At 40.2% G+C, this 19,773-nt stretch overlaps 1 protein-coding gene across 2 annotated transcripts in view; it reads left to right on the top strand.

The window, feature by feature from the left end:
* Positions 1-13,837, top strand: part of LOC146524685 (protein diaphanous homolog 1-like) — a 45,453-nt gene extending 31,616 nt beyond the window's left edge. The window contains exons 11-17 of one of the 2 annotated variants that reach the window (XM_085134445.1): positions 1,552-1,668; positions 3,777-3,892; positions 5,645-5,709; positions 7,105-7,284; positions 9,285-9,815; positions 11,202-11,316; positions 11,473-13,837. In XM_085134445.1, the coding sequence (XP_084990571.1) occupies positions 1,552-1,668; positions 3,777-3,892; positions 5,645-5,709; positions 7,105-7,284; positions 9,285-9,815; positions 11,202-11,316; positions 11,473-11,519 (1,171 nt within the window). In that variant the 3' untranslated portion in view covers positions 11,520-13,837. The remainder of the gene's footprint in view (positions 1-1,551; positions 1,669-3,776; positions 3,893-5,644; positions 5,710-7,104; positions 7,285-9,284; positions 9,816-11,201; positions 11,317-11,472) is intronic. The other variant, XM_085134435.1, reaches the window with a different exon arrangement.
* Positions 13,838-19,773: the final 5,936 nt, after the last annotated feature.

Genomic DNA, 19,773 nt, shown 5'->3' with positions numbered 1-19,773 from the left:
TTCATTGGAAAGTGAAAACCTTCACCTGCTTTCATTTTCTTAATTACATCCAGTCCACCAGTATATGTGTAAGCAATTGTATTTTTTAATTTTTTTTTAAAATTGTATTTTACGCTTTTCTTTATTCAAGCAATTCCTCTATTTGTCCTCACTAGGGCAGTTTGTAGGCACATCCCCTCTAATTTAAGGGGAAAAAAGGCAATCCTACCAACCTTGCTCTGTTGCTACTCTTTCTTTATAAATGACTAAGCACTTAGTTGGCTGCCTAAAAGGTACACCACAACAAGAAGTTGATTACCTATTCATTTCTATTAATGTATCTGAACTTGATGGTTAATGTTACTGCTCATGCATTAACAATGTGGGAACATTAGACCTAAGGATTTAGTGCTTGAAAATCGGCATTTTATTTTTTCAATTTTGGTATAATCTGAATGAACCACATTCTAAAAACACAGGATGTTTATCATCTACCTCTCACAGTGCTTCCTCTTTTCCTTTCTAAGGAGGGTAGCGTCCAGGGTGGATAGTTTGGAAAGAATTCAACCTCACACTTTACAAAGTACACTGTACTTCTCCCTGCTGCTCTTGACATGCAGTTCTGAATTTCAACACCAGATGTCTCCCAGGGGTTACCATCGCAGTGCATACAGAATGTTCTAATGAAGGAAGTGTGCTGGGCTAGTGTATGAATTAAACACAGGAATATTCCAGTACAGACATTTGAAAACATGAACAAACAAGTCAGAACTAAATGGGTGTTAAAATTAAATCCTATCCTATACACTAGTGTCATTAAGATTAGGGTGCTTTAGAAATGTCCGTTTCTGTTTTTGAAGGGGGAAAAATATCTTAAATAACATTAAATTGATCAGAAATGTTGGTACTGACAGTTAATGGAATCATTAAATGAATTGCGTATGAATTTTAATGGAATGGCTACGTAGGCGTACAGAGACCCATTTTCAGCATCCTTAACTGCTGCATTCCAATGGCACATTGTGTTCCCTAATGCAAGTTTATTAGAAAATTGCTTCTAATTGTCCATAAGAAAAAAAACCCATTTGCAATTATGTTGGTGCAGCTGAAAACTGTTGTGCTGATTAAAGAATCAAAAAATGTCTAATTGAGTGTCTGCAGCGACAGCCTTTGTAGGTTTGATTATAGTCTCAGAAAGGCCAAAAAATGATTAGTAACACAATGTGCTTTTGGAATACAGCTGAAAATAGTGCTCTGTACGCTGATGTAGATATTCCATTTAAAATGATAAGTGATTAATGATTTGTTTCATTATTCATTGTTATTTACAGCATTTCTGATCAATTTGTTTTTAATTAAAATAACAAATGTGCTTTTCTTTCAAGGACATTTCTGTGCGCCTGAATGTTTTGCCTCAATAGCCTGGTGGAAATAAAATGCAGCTGATGTTGGTGCAGAACAGTGCACAGTTGTTGACTGTCATCTCTTTAGATGTTGTGTATGTGACTCTCATATTTGTGTTAAATTCTTCTATTGATTGTGTCTGTTGGGCCTTAACTGTTTTTGCTTCAATGATGTGAGGGACATATTTGAAATCTTGGTCAACACTGTGAAGGACTCCAAGGCCGAGGGCCACTTCCTGTCCCTGATGCAGCATCTACTACTGATCCGTAATGATTACTTGGCCAGGTAGCACGCACTCGCATATACACTCACATATTCTCTTGCTGTTAGCTGAGAATGAGAGAGTTGAGAATAGCTCTAGCTGTTGTTTTCTGGCACTTGCCTATTGATGTTCTTTTGTTATGAAAATAACTTGCCATTATGTTTAATGAAATATAAAACAAGGCTACCCCCCCCCCCCTCCCCCTAGAATGACTGAGAAATTGAATTTCTTAGTTTATTTTCACTCCCAACAAAGTCCATGGACTTTTTACCCAACATATAGGAAGCTATATAACACGTCTCAAAGTTAATAAATCAGTTTTCCCAGGTGGACAGTGAAAAGCTGCGAGCAAGAGAAACAAAGCTTCCAAAATGCCAGGAAAACAAAGAGCGAGAGGGAGCTTTCATTTCTGCTTTTCTCTCCTTTCACGAACGTCTTCCTCCCTTCAGCACCTTCCTCCGTTTCATGTTTGTTTTCTAGACCCCTCTTCTAAAACATGAAAATTAATACAAATGCAAAAAAGAAGTCCAATTTCATTTTAATAGAAATAAGCACCATCAATTCTTATCACAAGAAATATGCTAATGCCTCTGTGTGTTTTCCAAAGCCCTTGGAGTTTTAGCTAAAGAAACTGAATAATTAAATGACAAGACTGGAGTAGAATATTGTTAAAGACAAGTCAGGAGTTGTGCTGCATTGTGTATGTCCATCTTAACACTTGGAACAAAAATGTGCAGAGATGTACCTATTTCAGTTGAGGTGGTGGTGTTTGTCTTGTGTTTTCCTTGATGCTATCAGATAGGCAGGAAATTGTAGTTTATTTTTAACACAGTTTGGGGGATACGTTGCGAAGATGGAAAAGGTAGGCCGGTCCAAACAAATAGTCCCAGCTGGAGTCTTTTCAGCTCCCCCACCATCTCTTCCATCCTACGTTTCTTTCCTATTCAGCTTTTTCCGTCCAGGTGATCTAGAGAAACACAATAGAGGTGGTCTCTAATGGACTCTGCAGAGAGACAGGAAGTGAGGGTGGGAGGGAGAGAGTGTAGAGTGCCTGAAAATACAACTTGGTAATTATAGAGACGAAAAGAGGAGGAAGGTGGAGGTTGAGACAATAATCAAGAAGAAATTGAGAATTGAGGTAAAACGCTGCATAGAGAACCTGCTGATTTGAAAAACCACCAAGAATTTAAAATGGGCAGTTTCAAATGTAGCTGATTACACTCGTAGTACTGAGAATACTGTGTATGCAGACTGTAGGGCTTAATATTTATTATTAGTTTATGCTCATTTGATTGTAATTTAACCAAATATAGGTTTGGAACAACCAAAACTGCCTTGTCTGATTAAACCCAATGTCTAAATGTAATAAATTTGACCTCATGAAGAATGACAGAATTCAGATTTAGCCAAATACAAATTTATTTCTTTTTGCTTAAACGCTTTTAAGAAATTACACTAGATGTCTCTCTTGCTCCACGGATAAATCTGAGCTTTAAGAAAAAAAAAATTAAAATAAAGGAGTGGAATAAGTGTTAGACAAAGGCAGAGTGACTAAGAGTGAGACCAGTGAGGGAAGGAGACAGAATAAATAAAGTATTGAGTTTTGACTCTGGCAGCATCTAATGGGGTCAGGGGATAAGACACCTCCAAAATTGAGTGTCTGTGTGAAGTTGGCTTCATCAGACATGGGGTGCTGGGCATAAACCAGCACACTCTTACGAAAACATTTGAACACAATCAATCTTTGTGACAAGAAACTCAAACTGTCATCCTCACACAGACAGCCAATCTCAGTTGCTAAGACAGAGTGACAAAGGATGTGTGTGCACACATTTGTCTGCACAGATGAACGTATTTGTTCTTTGTCAGTCCAGTCCTAAAACAAATATGTGCCAGATTTCTCATAGAGCAGTTGGTTTGACACTGGTATCATTAACCACATACATTTGTTGAAACTTATGAAATATGTGTATTCTGAGTGACAGTTTTGTTTTTTCCAAGTATCACACATGAGTTCTGATTTTCCCTGTCCTCTCATCAAATGTTATCCTCATATGGCTCTTTATTTCTTTCTCTCTCTCTCTCTCCTAATCCATTTGTCTGTAAACCCATCTCTCCCTGTTTCCCGCAGGCCTCAATACTACAAGTTGATAGATGAGTGTATCTCTCAGATCGTACTATGCAGGAATGGAACAGACCCTGACTTCAAGTGCCGTAACCTCAGATTCAACATCGAAGGCTTGATAGGTGGGTTGTTAAACGGAAACATACATGTTCATGCCCCCAGTGCCACAGTTGTTGTGTTGGTATCAATGGCAGTATACTTCAACCATTCATTTAGCACAAGTCTCAGAAACACCACAGGGTGGCGCCAGAGAGTGGGTGTGCATTAGTTTGGGGTAAATTGTGTTAGAGGTTTTAGCACAATTTTTCAAGTGACTTTTTTCACTCAGTTGTTCCAAAGTTTGAATTTGCTTACATGGTAACTTTTAGGTTTTATAGGTGTGGTTTTAAATGTATTAATACCATACATTTAACAAAAACCATTAAAATGCAGTAAAAAAGTAAATTGGTGTTTGAAATGGGTATGAATTTCAGTTTAGTTCTTTTGGAAAGTTAAGTGGTGAGCACTAGTATGTGTGCACTTGGATTTGCTGACTTGAGAGGTGGTTGTAAACAATGACTTTAGTAACCTAAACCACAACAAAATAAAGGTGTGGGCCATGTCTCAGGAGTTCAGTGCTCTTTATGGCAGGTTTCCTTTGCTCACCGCGGGAGGCTCTAATTGCACTGCTTCTAAATGTGTCCTGAGACACACACAGGCTGGCTGGCCTCCTTTAAGGCTGCCAGAGTTATTATTGGTGGGAAGCAGCCCAATTCTGCCCTGCATGCATTATTTAGTGTTTTTCTTTGAACTCTGAAATTCAGCACAGTTTGTTTTCCTACATTCTGTCTCCCTTAGTGCTCTCTATTCGAAGTTTGTCCCATTTAGCCTAGCCACCATTACACACTCACCCCCCTACCCCCCGCGCACACAAATCCATTGCACAATAAACTCGTACACAAATGCACACTGTAATTTTTATGTGGGTGAGTATATTATTGTGAGGTTCTTTCAACTGCGAAAATCGTTCAGTTTAATTTTGCCTGCCTTGCTTGCTAGCTTATAGATATGCAGTATCTTTCAAAGATTCAGCTGCTTTTTCCGCAGCCCAATTTTCATTGCAGCTGAAGATTCACACTTCACATTTCCAGTCTGTAGGGTTCACGTTTCAGTTCACATAATTTCTTCAATTTCTATTTTAGCTTTTCACAGCCTTCTATCTTTTCTATCTCTCTGCTTGATCCTCTCCCTCCTGGGCATCATAATTAGCTTTCTTTGATCCTGTGACACTGTGGCATTCATCTTCATGTTAATTAGCTCTTTTACTGCACATGCTTGTTAAGCCCTTCAGCACTGAACCACCTGTAAACCGTGCAATTATTCTGTAAAAGTACCCTGTTGGTCAGTCTGTGTCCTTCTCACCCTGTCCCCTGCAAAATAGTCTGGAAGTAAGACATTATCTGTCTTTTATTTTATCAGTCTTGGTAACTGTAAGAATTCTAAGTAAAGCGTTGTGTTTCGCAGAGAGAAATTAATGGGCTCTGACCTTTTGTCAAACAAAGGTGTATGTACTAAGGCTTAGCAGTTAATGTTGGGTAGAAGCAGCATGCATGCAACACAAAGCATCAGATTGTAATGAGATGCCTCCACAATCGTCTCAGATCTTAACTTTGAGTAGTGTGATACGGGGGAAAAATGGGGAGACAGATGGGGTGTGTGTGTGTGTGCATCTGTTTGTAAATTCATGTGAACACACAGCATGTGCCAGACTGAAAGGTACAATGTCTTCACGGTCACACACATGCAGGTGTGCTGTCAAGACCCTTATCTTATCTACCACCTCTTTTCCTCCTTATCTTCTCCTATCCTCTGTCCTTAATCTTTTTTGTTCCCAGACAATATGGTGGACAAGACCAAGGTGGAAACCAGCGAAGCAAAAGCCTCTGAACTGGAAAAGAAGGTGAAATACAAAGAGATTTATACACATAGATAGATGGGAATACCTTACACATGTGCATACACACTAACACATCAACCCAGAGGCCTGCAAGCGATTACAGTCATATTAGACGGAAAAGAAAATCACACATTGTCAAAGTTAACATTTCCCTTACACATGCAAACACAATGGGATTGAAATGAAATTCTGTGCAACCACTGTTTGTCTGACATGGGCTGACAAATGTTTAAAGAAAAAAAAAAAAAGGTGGGTGGTGGGGGTGCAGAAAGTGACTAAGAAAATAAGCATACATATGTCTAACAGCCACCTGACAGATAAGTATTCTTACAGGCAAGCAGAAAACATACACAGCACACATGCATTCACACAAGAGGGGTAAATGCCTTGATAGTGGTGTGCTGCTACCCTGATGTTTCTGTCTCAGTGACAGCATAATTGCAAAGAGAGAGCTCAAACTAGCCTTCATTCATGCACACATAAAGACGTGCAGTCTCACACGGGATCATATCAATTGAATGTGCAACATCCACAAAAGCATCCATTACTTCTACAACATTGGATTCATTTTCATTGACCACACACACACACACCACAGTTCTAGTTGTGCATGATGGGGTAATTGCAGGCAGTCTCTTTGGCAGGAATTAGGAAAAAGGATGACAGCGGGAGTAACGGATCTGCTGTCTGCAAATTAAACAGCCATGTGTGTCTGTGTGTTCATGTGTTCATCTCTTTAAATACTCTTATCCTGTTTGTCAAGTGTCCTGACTGTAAAATCTGTGCAAATTTATACATGGGAGATTTTTTTTTTTTTCTTCTTAATGCAAGTCGTTTTTAAGTTCTCCCCCATGGAGGGGAATGGTTTGAAATATAAGTGAGAAGTGAGTTCATACAAATGCACTCAAGCATCCTAACTCAGTAATTGACACTAATTTGCAGTGTAAATTATACAATGAAACTGAAGGCTCTAGACTAAGAAATGGCTTCAACAGGTCTTTGAAATATGGAGACTGCTGCCTTTTTCATTTCAAAATCCAGGGCATAAAAACTTGTTAGTTTGGATGCTTTTTGTGGGTCCACATAAGTGTTAAGTATTCTCTTCTGTTAAGCACAACTGAGAATACTAAAGAATATTCACATTAGAGTTTATGCTTAAGTATGCAACTATTAATTTGTAATAATTGCAAACATATTAGGCCGAGAACTTTCACAGCAATAAAATGATGCAATCCAGGAACGAGTGAGACGAGTGTCTTCAGTGAAAATTGAGAAAAAAGTGAAGATAAAGAACCTTGAAATTGACCACTACGTAAAAATTGTACCATTTATCCAGCGCTTTTTAGGTTAACTAAGACGGAGTCTGTTTCTAACTATGACCCTTTACATATGTATTAGCTGGATGCAGAATTGACGGCACGCCACGAGTTGCAGGTGGAGCTGAAGAAATTGGAGAGCGACTATGAACAGAAGTTGCAGGACCTGAGCCAAGAGAAGGAACAGCTTGCCACATCTAAGCAGGAGCGAGAAAAGGAAAACCAGGGACTACAGGAACAGCTAGGCAACTTGAAAACACAGGTACACACAAACCTATACACACAATCTGTATAGAGGTGATTTTTAAGTATAAGATGTTTGGATTTTAGTGCATTAACTCCTCTCACATTCACATATGTATAATTGATGCACTGCACAGTGAAGTAAAGTCATGTAGAACCCAGTGTCAAACTTCTTTGTGACGGGTTGACTGGCACAAGCACCTCATATAATGTTAGCATCACTGTTTCTTGCCAGTTTTTTTGTAAAAGCAAACAAAACTTAAGGACAGGATAAATAAAGACTGAGTCAGATAATCGAATCGGTGCGCTTTAATGTGCTGGAAGGCCATACACACAAAATGACTGTTAAAACTGCATGAAGTAAAATATTCAAGGCTTGGAGAAACACAGTATTGTAAGTCTAAGCACCACAAAGTATTGCAACATCTATGCACACCTACACAAACACAGAAGCCCCCTGGCCTTGAATTATTTTTCCAATTGGCATAAAAAAAGGGAAAGAACTAACAGTATATTGTAAGAGTAAGCCAAATCCTTCACAGATTAGGAATCTCAATGAAAAACATGGAAAGTAGGGGAATGAGACTATAAAGAGTAACTTTAAAAAAGAAAGCAGAAGAAAGGGAAATGATGGCGATGGGCAAAACAGAATTTTTAAGTCCAAGATAAACATGCTATGTGTGTGTGTCTGTGTGTTTCTGTGTGCACGTACACACACATACAGTTTGGAGGCAAAGATGAGGATTGTTTGGCTGTCAGTGTCCTGCTGCCACACCAGCTGGACTCTGCCTCAGAGTGACACCCAAACTAACAAACACACCAAGTGACCCAGAACAGTCTGCCTCTGTGCATGTGTGCTCGTAACCGCATGATGATGTTCCTGTGTTTGTGTGTGTGCGCCTGTGTTTATCTGTCGGTTAGAGACCAACACAACTTCCAAAATGAGCTTCATCCAGTGTGGCTGGTGCCAGCAGAGTCATCATCTCACTACACAAAAGCCCAAACATACACACACATACACAGTTGTCCAAAGCATTAACAGCATCATGAGCCAGGCATCAAACAAGCTTCTCATACTAAGATGGCTCACTTTGTCTGTGTTTGAGGTACTGCCCATCGAAGATTTCTTCACATGTAGAGATCTCTCACTGTGCCTTCGTGTGATGCTGTGCCCAATTTTTCATCTGCTGCCTCACTAAGAAATCCTGCCTCAGAGCCTCTTTGTCTGTTACCGTCTTCCTTTCAAAGTCCAAGGGAGTGACATGGACAATTTGTTACACTGCATACAGACATTCTTTCACATACCCATACACATTATGTACACTTGATACACCTAAGAACCTATAAAGGAAATAAACTCCCCGATACTAAATCCATAGATTTCCATCAGAACCATTATCTGCTCTTATTAGCTGCCAACTTTAATAACTTGGGCAGTTTTCTCAAGAATTGTCATCTCACTGATGTAAATACTGTAGTCAGTATTTCAATGTTGAAATGAAAAATTGATTTCAGCTGACTTATTATTCAGAAGTTTGTCTTCCTTTTTAAAAGTTTTTCTTCTGAATTCTTCTGTGGACTTAATTCCCTCCTGCCATGGTTTTCTCTATGTGCCTCATTTGTCTCCATCTCTCATGAAACTTTATCAGACCCAGGCTCTGATGACAATTCCCTATTTTTGTTTCCTTTCTTCAGTTTTCATGTCTTTTATATTGGAAGAAAAACTTGCAAATTTGAAAATGGTCAATATTAAAATTAATGTAAATTCCAGGAACTTGTCATCAGGGATACTCGTACATTCTGCAATGGGCCTACTTATGTAAACAGACTAGGACCCAGTCAATAACAATCAATATTCATTAGGCAAGCAAACAAATATTTCAATGACTCGTTTTATTTTTTGAAATAGTAATAAATAATGTGTTAATGGCATTATTTTTGGTAAAGTGTAATCTCAGCATTAAATAGTTGTAAAAACCTATATTATTATTTATGTTAAATCTGCTTATTTCCCTTTAGAATGAAAAGCTGTCTAAGGACTTGGAAGAGGCAAAAACTAAGGTGATCACTGTTACCGTTCCTGTGCCAACACCTGTATTTCCCCCTCCGCCACCTCCCCCTCCACTCCCAGGCCAAAATGCAGGTATACCTCCACCTCCACCTCCACCACCTCTACCAGGCCATGCAAACGTAACTGTTCCCCGAGCCCCGCAGGGTCCTCTTTTACCGGGTCATGCTGGTATTCCTCCACCTCCACCTCCACCCCCTTTACCTGGCATGCCTGGACCCCCACCACCTCCACCCCTCCCTGGCATGCCAGGACCACCACCACCTCCACCCCTCCCTGGCATGCCAGGACCACCACCGCCACCACCACCACCTGGAGGTCCTGGTATTCCTCCTCCACCCCCAGGTCCAGGGATGCCTCCACCTCCACTATTTGCCATGGGGGGCTGGGGTGCCCCTGCACCGCCAGCACTGCCATTTGGGCTCAAGGCTAAGAAGGAGTACAAGCCTGAGGTTCAGTTGAAGAGAGCCAACTGGAGTAAGGTCAGTCTTACAGCAGTTCACTCTGTTTTTAATTTTAAATTTTCCATCACCTATGTCATACTGCAAATTTTGAGTAAAGGGCAACGCAGGTGCTTTTTCACACTTTTTTCATTGTAAATGAACCAAGATGACTCAAAATACAAGTTAAAGCGTGGGTAATTCCTTCCACATATGTTTGAATATGGCCCAAAAAATGAAGCATAATTGAAGAAGTTGTCTTTGCTTTTGATCATCATCTTCTGTCTTGATGCCAAAAATCATGCCAATTTTCAAAATGTGTTGCTTGTCATCTAACATAACATGCTGTTATTCAGCTCCTCATTATCACACAAACTGCTTGAGTAAAAAAGGGCAGGGAATCTAAATAATTCAGTTTGTATGTCACAGCGTGCAAAAAATGAAAAGTGGAGCTTAAACAGCAGGATCTTGACCTAAAGTGACTTTCATTCATACGTGTATCTCATGACTATGTGCCTCATGTTCTTCTCCTCCCTCTCATCTGTGATGGTTAAAACATCAAAACGGCCCTCTGTCTTTCTTTAGCCTAAAGCTACTGTTTAATGGCTTCAACAGACTTCATCAGCATTTAGCTTCTCTCTCTCTTCCTCGCTCTCTCTCCCTCGCTTTCTCTCTGGTGAGAGTGTTTGACGAGGATGTCACAGAAATTGCTTTTTAATAAGCCTTCTTCTTTTAACTGCACCACTGAAAGATAATTAAATTGCTGCTAGAAAGGACAGTATTCTTTTGTAATTTAAATTAACTTTTTTTTTTCCAGGCTTGGTCTCATCCTCCTTTTTGCATGCTCTCTTGCTTTCTTTCTTGCTCCTTAAGCTCATCCCCATATCACATTTCCTTTCCTTACTGTCTTTTCTGTCCTATACCCATCCTTGAGGCTTTGTCCATAATGAAAGGCCTGATATCTGTAAATTTACTACCACTTTTTCTCACTTGCTCTCCATTTCCCTTTTTCTCTTTCTCTTTTTTAATAAGAGCGTTTAGAAAGTGAAGAAAATGTATGCACAGTTAATTGTGAGAAAGCACCAAATGGGGGAGGGAAAAAGTAGAAGTCTTTGCATTTTGGTGCACAAGGCTCTGAAGCTATAGATGCTTTGTTGTCAAGACAGTGTGGGACGATTAACGAAAATGAGTACTTATTTGCCCTTTGTGTCTTTCTTCCTTTCTCCTCTTCTCCCTCTGTTTTCACACTACTGCCGCTTCCTTTTCTTCTAATGAGTTTCTTTATCTGCTCATTGTTCACAAGGTGCATAGATGACCAATTTCTGTGAAAATTGAGTCAATTTGTTATCATTATCTAACACAACTAATTTGTTACTCATTTAGTAGCTCTTTCTTTCACACCTTAAACATGACGCCTTCCTCTTTTAGATCGGACCTGAGGACCTCTCAGAAAATAGCTTCTGGATCAACGCGAAAGAAGACCAATTTGAAAATAACGAACTCTTTGCCAAACTTACCTTAACGTTTTCTTCGCAGACAAAAAGTAAGTGTGTGACTTGTCTTTTTAACTGCTCACTTTTATCATATTGTGTTTCATAATAATGAACAATGCCTTACTTTGCTTCTCTCCCCTCCCACGTCTGCCCCCTATCTAATGGGCTTCATGTCTATTTTGATCTTCCTGCTCTGCTTCCATCAGCCACTAAAGGTAAGAATAACAGATGCACACTTCCATTTTTCTTTTAGTCCTTTCTTCATACATCTTGTCCAGTGTTTCTCACCTTTTCTTTTTCTCCTTGGAGGAAACGCTGCACATATATTATTCATAAATGCCATGTCAAAACAGCATCTCACATTAGTTCATGAATAAACCAATCGCACGTTTATCTGTATATGTGTTCATCTCCCCAACGTGCCCGTGACTTGTTTTGTTGAGACTCACTACTGGGTGAGATGCATTGGTACTTGGAGTCATAGAGGGAGATGAACAAAGGGAGAAATAAGGAGAAGGTCACTGATGTCCTTTGACTTGCCACCTGCTGTCCTGGCACAAAGCGCTGACACATGGGTGTACACACACCTGTCCACTCCTATCACCTTGTCCCAGTGTCACAGAGCCTTCTGGTCCAACTCCTCCATATTCAAATCCTAACCAAGACACCCAGAACTCCCAGACAGTATGTGCTGTGTGTTTAAGGCCATCTGACCTTCACATTCAGTCTGAGCACATGTCAAATACTCACACACGCGCACATGCACATGTGCTTGCTCACATCATATACATAAACAGGAGCGTCCTTGCACGCTTGGCTGATGCTAGCTCATGATGTGGCTTAAATGTCAGCGTTGGCAGCTGTCCCATCTGCATTCACCTGTATGGCAAGTTCTAACGCCTGCCTGTCACTCCATAATTTGACCCCTCCCCAACTCACTTTGGCCCATGCGCCCATGCCTCCTCTTTTTATTGGCCAAGACAGCCGCCTGTTCTGGATGATGTCTAATAACCTTTTCTGAGTGCTGTGTATAAAGACACCATGGCCTTTACATAGCCACACACCTGTCTGTATGTCTGCCTGTGTGGGTGAGGGGTGGGGAGTTGTTGATTTCCTGGGCGTGTTTTGATAGTTGCGAATAAAACATTAATTGGCACTAAATTGGGAATTTGTGTGCCCTTTCAATCAATTTATTCTGTGCTGTTTCTTTTCCATATATGTTTGTGTATTTGTCATAGCACATGCCTATCACTATCACACAACCAACTTAGTGGGCATGTAAATAATCTTCACTCCTTGCCCTTCTTTCGCTTGCTTAAATACACCCCTCAAGATCGACATTCCTTTTGACCTCACCCTTCTTACCCTTTACCTCTGAGACCGCAGATTCACTCTTCCTCATCTGCCTCTTCTTCCTCCTCCTGTGCCGTCCATTCCTCGTTAGCCACTAAAAACTGACTGACACTACACCGAGCCACCGCTGACCCTCTCTGACCCTTTTCTCCATCAGCTGCCCAGCAGCTGGATTTTGCAAGCACACAGACACCCACACAGGAAAAACAACACAGGGAGGCGGGTAGTGTGCTCAGGGCAGGGTCAGAGGTGTTGACCTCTGCTGCATGCTCGAAGAGCAGAGAGCTGATGGTGGGACACACTAGGGCTGGGCGATATGACCCAAAATTCATATCTCGATATTTTTTACCTGGACGGCGATATAAGATATATATCTCGATATTTTTTTTTTAAAGCCATAAAGTAAGAACAAAAAGAGAGTTCTTAGTCAAAGCTGTGTCCCAGATGTCACACAGGCACTTTTATTAACATAGAGCATAGATGTACATAAAATTTACTCAAAAATAAATTATGAGCATTTATTAAATAATAATGCTCCATAAATAAAAGAAAACAATGTTGTTTTTGTGCATAACAAAAAGCTCACAATTGGGCAGTCAAAATGTAAACTAAAAGACGCTGAGCATAGTAACAAAGACAGATTTCACAGCTGCTCTGTTCCCAACTTCTACTGCGTGACTGACAGCATTGAGTTTGAAATCCTCTTCATAACCACGTCTCTTAACAGGTGCCATTTATGGTCCTTATACACAGTAAGGTAATATTACGTTGAAGCACAGTACGTATCACTCCGCGAGGCTCCTCGGTAGCCGTAATGCTCCGACAATCCATCAAGCGGTGCAGCACCGTAGCTTACCAAAGTCGTACTAAAACATTTTTTAACAGATTGCTGAGCGCTGTGTACCACATAAAATCGGTTCGCGGCCATCAAGCACAACCAGAATTCATACTTAAGGCGCGCTGTCAACTTTTGAGAAAATGAAAGGATTTTAGGCTGTGCAGCCCCTCTGGGCTGCATGGCGTTATCGTGGTTAGCTAGCTAACACGTTGTCGGCGTCCAGCCCCACGCACGGGGCGATGCGCAGTAACTCGTTAACGGAGATTTGCCGTGTCCATCTTGTCGCTTCCTGCAGGTGAAGCGATGGGGGAGGAGGGGGAGTTGTGTTCAGTGAAGGAGGGGCGAGGCCAAGTAATGTTGCGTAAAGATGAAAGCGAATGAAAGAGAGGCAAACTTGCGGCTCCACAAGTATAGTTATAACGTAACATAGACTATATCGATATAAAGGTTATTGTCACATCTTATATCTCGTATAAAAATATATCGATATTTTTTAAAAACTCGATATATCGCCCAGCTCTAGGACACACGCCCACTGGCTACACACAGCTCTCATGGACAAAATTCAACACTTTCACACACTCGTGCTCTTTAACACAGTTGTGTATCCATGACTTTAGAGGACATTACACAAACTAACATTTATTTCCTGGAGATTTACTCTATGCTTAAGCATTAGTGCTACTTGTCTAACCTTACCCAAAATCCTATCATACACCTAAACTCAACACGACTTCACCCTAAGATTTAATGCTTCAAAATATGGCAACTAGCTTCTTTTTTTTTTTCTTTTTTTTTGTACATCCATAACACATGAGAACAGATTTAGCTCACCTATAAATTGTTTTGTCTGGACAGAGATATGAAAATGTATAGAAATGTAATTTAACTTTTGATGTTTTCCCTGTTTGTTCTCTATATATCTGTTTACTCGCATTGAAAACAGGGTGAGGTTCAGGAAATCGGCTTAGGACTGTTATCAGTCCTCTTTCTCTTTAGATACTGAATGTCAGAATTTAACTAAATATATGCCACAATGCTGCATAAATTTCAGAGATAAGCGAGAACTTCGTGGTCTAGATCAGGTGACGTGATCTTAATTGTCCACTTTAAGTGGATTTTGCTGCAGCAGTATCAGTTATGTTACAATTTATCTGCAGCTAAAGGTAGTTTCAGTGTTTGAGATGCTGCAGTGCCTGATATTATGGTTCGAGGTACATTTAAAGTAACTGGTGTCTTTGTTTCACTAAGAATGCATTCTGCACTTTATCATGTAACTGTGGAGTTTGGCTGATCTTGGTACGAGACACTTCGCTGTTACATTGTACAGCTTTACAGCTTGACATTGATTTTTGTAAGCTTTATTTAGAATACTGACCAAAATGTACTAATAAGTAACTACCCACATTCTACTGATGTATTAGTGGAGAACTAGTGCTATTATACTGCCAGATATGTGTAAGAAGAAAGCTATTTTTTCCCTTATTGTTGTATGGAAGTGTAAAGGCTTGTACAAAGATCAGACTATGACCTATGTTTGGCTTTAAAGTTGTTAGTGTAGTATAAAGGAGTTTTGGCAGGAGACTTTTTTGGCACATTCTCCCTTAAGCATGGTTTCTCACTTTGAAATGCTTATCTTGGTTTTCTATTTGTTTTTATTTCTTTTCTTAATTTGTTTTTTAAATGAATACTATTGGAAGATCAGAAAAAAATGTTTCTTTTTTTTTTAATGAATACTTTTTTGGAAAAGTACAGGTGGACAGTGACAATACCAGAGCTCAGACACTGTTCATCTAGTATCAGTATATATAACCTGAACTGTCCTTTTTTTCACTTTTGCAGTCAGCGTGTTTGATAGCAGGTGCCTTTTGAAGTCGGCACCTCAGATAGCCCAATTAGCGAAAGAATGAGAGAGAGAGAGGGAGACAGAAAGGAGGTGGTGGGTGAAATAAAAGAAGCTTGAGCAGAGGGAAAGGCTGGACTAGGGGGAGCGGTGGTGATTAATTTGATTCGGGAGAGAAAAGAGCCAGGAGCATATATAGTTATTAATCCTCATAATGGGAGGATCATTTTCATATCCCAATTCTCCAGCCTTTACACCCTTACCTCTTCTCTGTCTCAGTCTCGACTGCTGTGTTTCTGTGCTCTGTTGTGGTATGTCGTCCTCATTTGTCATTATGGTGGAGATTCTCCCACCCAAAGGAGGCCCATTGTCATGCTATCCACTGTGTATCGCTGCATAACACACCTACACATGTAACTGCACCTTTATGTTTCGCATTCACTTTCTATAAATTACAAAAACGTTTATCGTGTATGTTTGTCAGCACAAGGGTCCCTGTATGCTGGTGTGCTCGACAGAGTGGGTGGGTGAGCTCAGCCACATTTACAGACCAATTATAATAAGCCTTTTGATCTCCCTGTGTTCTGACGAAATCAATTTCCTTCTCTGTAGGTGTGTGTGTGTGTGTGTGTGTGTGTGTGTTCTCTGTAGGTGTTTATGTGTGTCATTGCATGCACGTATTAGCTGAGTTTTAACTTGGGTCTACTCTGTTCACTTTTCACTTTAATGAGCCAGGAATCAGCAAGAAAGTGCATGCTGTGTGTGTGTCTGTTTGCATGCATGCCTGGGGCCCTCACCAGGGTTGTAGACCAATCAGTTAAAGGGATGAGAGATGTAATATATCAGCAATAAAAGACCAAGAGGCATAGAGAATGATGGTGCCATGTTGATTAGAGCATTACATCTTCTGCTAGACAGAGTTCACAACATTTGTTACTTGTTTGTGTTACAGTATACAGGCTCAAGGTCATTGCAAGTTGAAGAAATATTTCCATACTAATGAAGTGACTTAAGCAGACTCCTGCCCCTACAGCACAGTTGTTTACAACAGTCTGATTGCTTGACTGGTAGAAAAAATGGCAACTGTGTGATTACATGATTGTCACTCTAAATTTGCCTTTTGGTCCTTTTTGAGAACACAGGCCAAAGACAGTTTGTCTGGGGGGGATGCAGTTTAGTCTCTCTTCTAATTTTAAATCTAATTGGCAAGTAGTCACTGCTTCAGATTTGACATGAAAATCATTTCAGGTGAGAAGATGAAAAACTGAATGGATACCTTCACTATAATCTCCCATGGTGTCTATATCCACAGAGTATTATAATAGAACGTAGTTATAGAAGATGATTTACTTTTGCACCGCTGCCTGTTCTCTAGGTCAAGGGCAAGAAATGTTCGAGCTGTTCAGTGTATGTGTTTAATTGTATGTATGATTATTTATAATTAGGCAGAGTTTTAGATGATGGTTTATGGGTTATTGAGTGTCAGAGCTGCAGTCTCCTAAGACTGTTTAAAAAATGTATTAATAAGCCAGTTAGATGAGTAAATGAGGGATGGGCATACTGAATGAAAACATAAAAGTGTTTGTGCATGCCTGTGTACGCCTGTGCAGTTGTGCTAAATTAGTATTGGCTTTGAAAAGCTTATGTGCAATATGTTTTAACTTCTCTTTGAGTATGGGTATATCTCTGTGTGTATGTTTTCACTTGTGTAGCCTACTACAGGTCTTGTTAATTGTGCAGTGCTCAGGCTGGGGTCACATAAAGAGAAGCGGGTTAATGCAAGGGTCACTAATGCTGTGTATGGAGCACAGAAAAAATATCACACCACACTTTCCTTCTATTCTTCCTTATCCATTTCATTTCTGGATGTAGCCATTTCTCTAATTATATCTCCTTTCTCAACCTTTTTGCTGCAAATAGTTACATGATTGAATAACTGTGGCTCTTTATCAGCAGTACCTGTGAGGTGCACTAATCTAAACAGCTCCAGTCTGTCCATTTTCTAGTAATTCCCTAGAGTCCCACTGGATCTTCAAATTAGACAAAATATTATTTCCCTAACAGTGTTTCCAGTCGGTGTAAGGATAACTCTGTCTCCTTTTAATGTGAAAGGGTACGATGGGTTTGTTTGCCCCATTGTTTTGCTCCAAGGATGAGACCATCTATCCTGCAGAGCATTTGGGGACCAACCACTTTAGTAGGTGAAGGTCTGTGTATATTGTTGCTGCTTGTTGATCTTATGCTCCAAACTTATGCTCCAAACATCCCAAGTGCTTCACACTTTGTTGCAAACCTTCAAGTCCATGCTGAGGACATGTTTTGATATCAAACCACATCATTTGCAGTGACTTGAATGTGGTCATGCTAATCATAGACAGAATTGTCTGAACGGCGCCCATATCCCATATTTAGACCAAAATATTTTCTAGCTTTTCAATGAGCAGGTGTGATCTTCAAATGACAGATTTGATGTTTATAGGTTATGTTTGGTTTTTTTTGTGTTTGTCTACCAGTGCTTAAGTTTAAATCCAAACTATACCTCTTAAGCCCTCAACAGCAGCGGTGCATTAGGTTGGCTTTGCTTGTCTCTAAGCCTCGATGTGTATTCTCAGTTCGTCAATAGCAATCGTTCCCTTATTCATACTCTTTATGGTTACGGAACAGCCGCAAAATGCGGTTTATTCATCAGGCCTTATCAGGTTCAAACACATCTGTGCGTGCTCACGTTGGTTCTCATTGCCAACTGCAACAGCTCACTTGTATGCGCAAACAGAAGCATACGCTTATGCATACACATGTAAGCATGCTCACACAAACATACACACACTCTCACAGTTTTGTCCCACTCATTCTCTTCATTTCATTCCTCCCTCCATCCCTCCCTCGTTACAGCTCTCTCCCCACTGTTTTACATGCAAATGAGCTAAGTGTACTTATGCCCTAGCATTACTGCTGTGTGTGCCTAATCTCCTTGCTGCCTTTTCTCTTTCCTGGAGATTATCCTGTTTTTAGACAGAATAGGCCTTCTACGCTTCACTCGGCTCCTCTCCCAAGGAGCCAGCCAGCTGGTCAGTTAGCCAGAAGCCAACCTGCCAGCATCCCAGTCTCGCATCCCACTACCATTAGCATTTTAAATGTTCCCAGTGATATGACAACTGTGCAGCAGTTGAAAAAAATCTGTGTGTACATTTGTAATGTTTGTGCGTGTGTGTGTGTTTTTAATTGAAGGATTGGTGATAAGCTCTAAAGCTTGTTACAGATGCTAAGTGTCCTCAGTTGTGCGATTTTTGTCTTTTTTCTTCTTTTTCTTTTCTTCTTCTTCTTTTTTTTTTTAAACTTAGGCCAAGAGGGAAATAAACATGAACAGAAATGGAAGGATGCAGGGATGAAGGCATATATGTATGCACACCTACAATCCTTCCACCCACTCTTCCCTGATGTTTTCCTTCTTTTGGTCACAACAGCATACTCTTGCTCTTTCCTCCGCCTCCATTTCTCTTACATGTGTGTGCCTGTGCATTTGCGATTTCTAAAGCGTCAAGTTGAAGTGCTTTAACTTTGGTGCTGAGGAGGGAGGAAAGTCAAAGTGAGGCTGTATCTATGATTAGAAAGCATGTTAATGAGAAATAAGACTGATAAAGAGAGGAGAAGAAAGAGGCAAAGAGCCGATTATAGTTGACTGTGGCAGCTGCTCCCTCTCTATTTACTTTTTTGCGATATAAGCTACCTATTCCTAAGGGCCATGGTGCACACATGCACAGACACACACACACAGGAGAGTTAGCCCACTTTGATGTCACTGATAGCATTCATAAAAAAAATAAAGCTGTATAGAGCAGCAACTTCAAAGATAGAGTTGACAAGATAGGAGCATTAACCCCCATCTGCCTTCTACTTCTCTTTTCTCTTCTGATTTCCTCATCCCTCTTCTCTTATCTCTGCTTGGTAAAAGGGTTCTTATGAAATGAGACAATGAATGAGCGATGGAACAAGAAAAATGATGGAAGACTGGTTAGGGTGAAGATAAACCAAGCTGTAAAATGAGAAAAGGAAAGATAGATTGCAGCAACAGTGGCATTTGAAGGTATCCTTTATAGTCCAAATCTCCCAAGTCAAAATTGGTTAACAGTAGCCTTAAGCAGCTGCTGCTGCTGAAAATTCTGTGTTAGCTAGCTAGTGAGTTATTAGAGTGCTACTAGGCTATTAGACTGTTGTGCTTATAGCTCACACCATGTCCTTGGGTTTCTTATACAACCACGCATATTAAGACTATCAATTTAACCCAAACTTTGTACACTTTCTTAAAGTACTTGTTTTTTTTCCCAGATGTAGGTGTAACTGTGTGTGTGCTTTTGGTTTGTTCCTCGGCACAGTGAATGTAAGCTCTGTGTGTTGCAAGCTTTTATTTCTACATTTGCTGGTGTAACATGGCCCTCTGGTCTTGAGCTGTGAAGGCTGTGTGTAATATAGATA

The sequence above is a fragment of the Neolamprologus multifasciatus genome, chromosome 2 (assembly GCF_963576455.1).
Source record: "Neolamprologus multifasciatus chromosome 2, fNeoMul1.2, whole genome shotgun sequence".
Classification (NCBI taxonomy): domain Eukaryota; kingdom Metazoa; phylum Chordata; class Actinopteri; order Cichliformes; family Cichlidae; genus Neolamprologus; species Neolamprologus multifasciatus.
The sequence above is the reverse complement of the archived record's forward strand: the minus strand, read 5'-3'. Positions and strand labels throughout refer to the sequence as shown.